Raw genomic sequence first — 6,120 nt, forward strand, 5'->3', positions numbered from 1 at the left:
AAGCTGGCAATGCAGGAAAGTAATGATACCCGTCTCCGTCATTCATGCTAGTGGTGAACGGTACCGTTCTACAGGTCGCCGCCAGCTCATTAGCACCAGAATCAGTCGCGCATCCAACCATAGTTTCGCCTTCCCGCGCTTGCCTCGGAAGAAGTTGAGCAGCTGCAACGCAGTCTCGACATCTTCTTCTGCCATTTTACTCTTAAGAGACAATGAGCCCCAAGTCGAAGGCCTGCGTGTCATCCGGTATGAATCTCGTCGGTAAGAAGCCGCACAAATGCCTGGCGTGAAGCAATACTGTGTTGGTAGCTCCCTGTTTGACTGCAGATGTCCACGTCCAGTGCGAGCAACTCGCCTCTGCGATGCACAGTTCAGCGCAGCGAGGGCTGGGCTCGGACTCCAGCGACAGCAGCTCGAGCCCCTCAAAGTGACATTTGCGCGACCGTCACTGCCGCGCAACCACGCCTCCACAGAACCGATCAACCCTACAAGCCACACCAAACGCAGCATCTTCGAAAAGATAAGCTCATGTGTCGATAACGCGTATTGTGACATGGAAGTACAGCTGTCACCTATATAGACTGAAATTATCATCTGACTCAACACGATTCTTACGTGTCGCGCTTTTCACTGTCATGGTAGACTGCATGGAAACTCTGAGCGTACGTACCACCGAGAGTTCCATGGAGTTCCTCGTAGCGCTTTTAAGCTCGTTCCAATACCTTACTCCTGCCAGCCCAAGAAGTCTAGCGCCTCGCCGCCGAGGTATAATGATCCCGTCACTAGGACACTCCAGTTCTCATCCCACTGGTCATCGACCTCCGTGGCTTCTCCCTCGATAAATGAAGCTTCAGACTCATCAGAAAGCTCGCGTAGCTCATTGATGCAGTCCACGACCGAGTCCTTCACCGCAACGACGCACTTGCTCTGATCCTCCTTGATCACATAAGTCTTCAATCCGGTCCAGATTCGTGAGAGCGTAGATTGCCATGCGTGCGGCTCATTAGTCACGTCATCGAGCGCCACCAATTCCTCTGGTAAGTACGCAGCCAGCACGTGCTGGAGCCCGGCAATCTCAAGGGCCTCTGAGAACGTGTGAACCTTAGCCAGACTCGGGCGCGATGAGCTCGTCGGACAAAAGTAGACACGGTCAAAGTGCTGCAACAACAGCGGCTCAAAGAGCTGTGCCACGTTGCGTTCGTGATGGATAGTAAAAATGAGAACTCGCTTATCGGCAGGTGTTGTTCGAATTGCAGCCTGGCGGAACCACTTCGCACAGCATTCAAGACTACGCAGCGTGTGCGCGCCGTCAATATAGAAACGCATTCTGTGAGCTTCGTCCTCCCACAACTGCGCTCGGCCAGGCCAGAACGCAAGCTTCAATCCTTCCTTCACAACCGGCTCAAGAGCACCAGCGAAGTCCAGCTGGGCAGTAGCGTCCCCACCACGCTTGTTTCGCAGCCACGTCGACGCTAACGCCACGGCAAGACCTGCGTTCGTGCGCTGGTAGTCTCCGTGTAGACCCAGTTTGCAGTTGACCCCGTCCGGTCCAAAACCATCGAGAGTCGGAATACAAACCAGTGGCGTGCTCGTCTCCGAGGCACATTTCTCCAGCATTTGCATCGCTATCGGATCCTGAGCAGTAGTGAAAGCGAGCACGTCAGGCTTGAGAATTCCAGCCTTGGCATACGCAATCAGATCCAGCGTCTCGCCCAGCACGGCGAGTGTGATCCAGGTCAAGCGGCGACCCTCCACAAAACTACAGGCTTGCGGAAACACATTCGTCGCATCCACCGTCCGCCAGGTCCGAGCCTTTAACAAACCACGTCTACTTTCTCGTCAGCAAAGAGATGCAGCGCCATGAGTGTGAGGAAGCGGAAGAACCACGCCATCGGTGGGTACGGCCCACTCCGGTTCCTGCGTGCGTTCCAATCCCGTCCCACACCGCGTTGAAATGCCTCAAGAACACGTCGTCTGCAATGGGTTTTCCATTGATGCGAAAGCGTTCGCAGGGAGAAACGAGATGCGGCGAAGTGAAGAGTCCAGTCTTGTAGCCTGCCTGACGCAGGATACGTTCCACCATGGCACAGGTGGATCCCTTGCCTTTGGTACCCGCCACATGCACCACCGAGAGAGCTCTGGGGGCGCCACTGTCCACGACGTCATCGAGTTGCAGCCGCTTAAGGTAATGCTGCATCATGGCAATAGTTTCCTCTCGGGTGGAGACCTGCGTGTCCTTACCCGGCTGCAAGTCCTTGAACGCGGAGCTCACACTAAGCAGACGATTCAGCGCTGCCTGCACTTGCTGGCTGAGGTCCGCCGTGCTGCTGGTGCTGCTCATGGGACTGCTGGGTGTCGACGTGGCGCTACTGGCACTGGAGGGGGCCACTTTGACGGGCTCCACGGGCGCAGCGACTGCGGGATTTGCTACAGCCTCCGGCATACTTGGACAGAAGAAGTTATTAATACACACAGCCCAACGATCGCGCAATGAGCTCACATCTGACCGTGTTTAGCGCCGTTATTATCCGGCCAATCGTAGCCATTTTAGGAGTGAGTCTTTGCTTCTTATTGGCTATTAAGAGATCTCTTTCTGTCACTATGTCACTAAAATAAGGGAATCATTGGCTGGCGCTGACGCCGCCACACACGTCACAGATTGCCAGGCAAATTGTTCATTAAACTGCGCAGGAGGACTGGGCACAACTGCAGACGATGGTGCGTCTAGGTGTGAAGATCAAAAAGCGCGGAAAGGTGCCGCAGCGCCGCCGGAAGCAAAAGCCACTGCGCAAGTTCAAGACCAAGTTTGTGCGTGACCCAAAGGTGCAGGAGGTATGGGACCACAATCTCACCACGCGCCAGAACTACGAAAACCTGGGCCTGCAGGCCAACCCGAACGCGCACGGAGCGCTGCGTGAGAGCGTTGCGGGTGCGGAGGGGACGCTTGATGCCGCCGACGAGGCTCGGCTATTCGAGGTGCCCGACAGTGACTTCCTTGGCGACCGTAACTCCAAGCGCGTGGCCAACTACTTGTCGGAGGAAGAGACCAAGTATCTACGCAAGCTCATTGCCAAGTACGGCGAGGATTACAAGAAGATGGAGCGTGACATCAAGACCAACAACATGCAGTGGACAGAGCAGAAGCTTCGACGTCGCTGCGCGCGTCTCGCGCTGCTGGATGCCAACATCATTAGCAAACCGCAGGCAGAGGAAACATAGGACTGAGCGAGTATGGTCCAATAGATTTTCAACGAAATTTGCAAAAAGCGCTGTGATGGAGGCTGTACAGAAGCTGCGTGAATTCTCTATTGTTTGTGATCTTTATGCGCTACTGCGCTCCTTCACTCTACAGGAGACGCTGCGCGTCTGGTGTCCAAGCCAACTTCTTCCTACTGTCACTATTTCTCTGATTCCATGCTATACAACTGCTACCTGGCGGCTTTCGAGCAACGCAAGTCACGCGTGGCGTATAATGGGAGCTCTGATACACTAATAAATACGCCGTGACTTCGTGTCAGCCGACTGCTGCTTGACCTCTGCCGTTTGTTCACTTCGGTGCCAATTTAACCCGAGGTTACGGTCACGTGCTGCAACTGAGGGGATGTCGTGTCGGGTGACGACGCGTTCGATGCCGAAGTTGGTGATGCCGAAGAAAACGGCATTGCTGACGAGGATACTTTCCCGCATGGGCCTCGAATGATGGACGTCGGCGGCGGGGGCGAGATACCACCGTAAGACGACGACGACGACGACGACGAGCCGCTGGTAGACCCCACGGTTCCAGTAGTTGCCACAGAAGACGTCGAGCACAACGATCCAGAAGGCGATGACACCGATGACGCGGCTGGACGTTGTATCTGCTTCAGCATTCCAGTCGATAGGTTGGTCACTCCAGCCAACGCAGCTCTCGCCTTAGCGCTTGAGGAATTCCCCGAAGGACCAGTCGAAGAACCGGCGCTCCCCTTCCTTGATGCTGCGCCGGCCGCAGCCTTAATCGCTGCTGTGACGCTGCCAGCGAGTTCAAGCGTAGCAGCGGCAGCAGCCTGTGCGTTAGCAGCTTCCTGGGCCTCATCATTAACAGCGTTGACCACCACATGCGGCAGTTTCTTGTGCGCCACCGCACGCTTGTGGTACGCCCGCTTTGCCGCGCGCAACTGGTTCTGCACCTGGCAACGAGGGCACGGGCCGCCCTTGCGGTGACGATGCTTCGTGCCTTCCACCTTATGCTCCGTGGCTTCAATCTTGCGCTTGAGCTCGCGTAGATCCTGAGGAAGGTTCGTCAGGTCCGGCAAAGGCAAGTTTTCCAGCTTCGAAAGAGCCATTTTAGACAATGACGCGCCTGGTCCCACAATTCCCTTGACATCCAAGTCTTGTTCAGTGAATGTCCCTTCCAGGTCGGCAAAAGTCTCTTGCATCTTAAGCGTCATGAGTCGCTTGCGTTCCTCGCGTTTCTTAGGTGTCTTCTTCTCGCCCTTGCCTGGAGACTTGCTGTTACCCAGACTATTTTCGTGGCCTGTTGCTAGCAGAGGCACAAAGCCGCTAATTGTCGACCCGTCCGAGCCATCCCCACCGTTTCGCTGACCACCAAAGGCGAGACTAGTCGCCAGAGACCCTCCAAGCTGGTGTGGATGCAGCCCACTGCCACGTCCAGAAGTAGCATCGCCACTGCCTGGAACATTGAAGTTCACGAGCTGCACCTGGTTCTTGTAAGGATGATGCAGTTTCCGCTTGTGCAGACACGAGCTGAGAATGTGGCTCACCGTGCGGTTCTGAAAAGTGCCAAAGTCCAAGCTGTTCCAATCCTCCACAATATCGACGTTGGACGGACTCTTACTGCTCATAGGACTCGAAGCCATGACCTTGTCATAAGGCTGTTGAAGCGAGCGGTGGGTTTGGATCGCAGTGAGCCCACTAATAGCGGGATTGGAGGAGGAGATAGCCGAACCGTTCGCACATCGGCCAGCCACACCAGCAGATGTTGTAGAATTCCGTGCCAGGCCGTTAGCCTGCAGCCTCCGCTGTTCCTGCTGCTGAGCAGCCTCCAGATCCCACTGCAAGAACCGGTTCTCACGGTCGCACAGCACAGCGTGGTCAATCGACGAGAGCAGGTCGTGCTCGTAGTCGTCATTCTCCATGCCCCATACATTTCCGTCCTCGTCTTCGTCAGCTTTGCTCTCGTCGTCTGTTTCCACTTTACTCTCCGTGTCTGGAGATACTGAAACACGCAGTGTCTGCGGACTATCCGTTCGCGAGAGCTTAGCACGCTTAAGCGGCGGGCTGGTCGGCAGCGACGTGTTGCCGCCCAGCATGAGATCCAAATCATCGTCATCATCCTCGAACAGTGCAACCGTCACAGATTTCTTGCTAGATGATGAGTTCTTTGCAGCTAGCGGTTTTTGTGACACTGGTGTAGTACGTTTCCCTCGCAGGAATCCAGTCATCGTCTTTGCTGTCTCGGTAGTGGTTTGGGACGGTCTTCTGTTGTAGAAATCCGTTGGTGCCGCGCTTCATAAACGGAGACGCGGTGGGCGGCACCACTTGCGCTGCAGACGAGGCGTGTTTGGCATCTTCTGCAGTGGCAATCTCGCTTAGTGCTAGCGGCTGCGGCTGCGTGTGTTGGAAGTCAAATACGTCCATGTGGTGGTCTAGGTCGCCGAGATCGAGATCCATCCAGCGCTGCAGCTCGTCTTGCGAGTCCATCTCCTTGTCGCTTTCTTTGGATGCTATCCTAGCGATAGTTCTCCTCGTCTTCCATCTCCGAGTGCCCCGTAGCAGTCTCCGCGCGGCCTCGTCCTCTTCCTGCGTGCGCGACAGCGGGAACAGTCGCAGCAGCTGTTCGTCTTGGCTCACCAGCGAGTCCACGCGCTGCACAGTCTCGCTGGCGTCGCATGAGCTCTCGGAGAACTCTTTCATAATATGCAGGAACTCGACGCACGTTTGGCTGCGCATGTCGGCGGACTTGATTCCTTTAGCCGCTTCGTTCGTGGTAGCGATAGCCGCGGCGGCGGCTGTCGAGGACGCACACGGTGTGTCGCTGCTACTAGTCGTAGGTATGTGTAGGCGCGACGGCTTCTCCGAGCGCGCGAGCGCCGCGGTGGTCGCTTCTCGAGGCGACGTCAT

General features: G+C 55.9%; 3 protein-coding genes across 3 annotated transcripts; 1 reads left to right on the forward strand and 2 right to left on the reverse strand.

Annotated features, from left to right (window-relative positions):
• Window positions 1-723: 723 nt before the first annotated feature.
• PITG_16937 (folylpolyglutamate synthase, putative) lies at window positions 724-2,443 on the reverse strand (the record flags this gene model as incomplete). Its single annotated transcript, XM_002897307.1, has 2 exons — window positions 724-1,812; window positions 1,946-2,443. 2 exons carry the CDS (start codon window positions 2,441-2,443, stop codon window positions 724-726), a joined length of 1,587 nt encoding a protein of 528 aa, XP_002897353.1.
• Window positions 2,444-2,715: 272 nt separating this feature from the next.
• On the forward strand, window positions 2,716-3,219 carry PITG_16938 (uncharacterized protein; the record flags this gene model as incomplete). Its single annotated transcript, XM_002897308.1, has 1 exon — window positions 2,716-3,219. The coding sequence occupies one exon, from the start codon at window positions 2,716-2,718 to the stop codon at window positions 3,217-3,219; it is 504 nt and encodes a 167-aa protein (XP_002897354.1).
• A 344-nt stretch (window positions 3,220-3,563) lies between these two features.
• PITG_16939 (uncharacterized protein) lies at window positions 3,564-6,120 on the reverse strand (the record flags this gene model as incomplete). The annotated part of the gene is made up of 2 exons (XM_002897309.1): window positions 3,564-5,364; window positions 5,417-6,120. 2 exons carry the CDS (start codon window positions 6,118-6,120, stop codon window positions 3,564-3,566), a joined length of 2,505 nt encoding a protein of 834 aa, XP_002897355.1.

This window comes from Phytophthora infestans, genomic scaffold (genome assembly GCF_000142945.1).
Source record: "Phytophthora infestans T30-4 supercont1.46 genomic scaffold, whole genome shotgun sequence".
Classification (NCBI taxonomy): domain Eukaryota; phylum Oomycota; class Peronosporomycetes; order Peronosporales; family Peronosporaceae; genus Phytophthora; species Phytophthora infestans.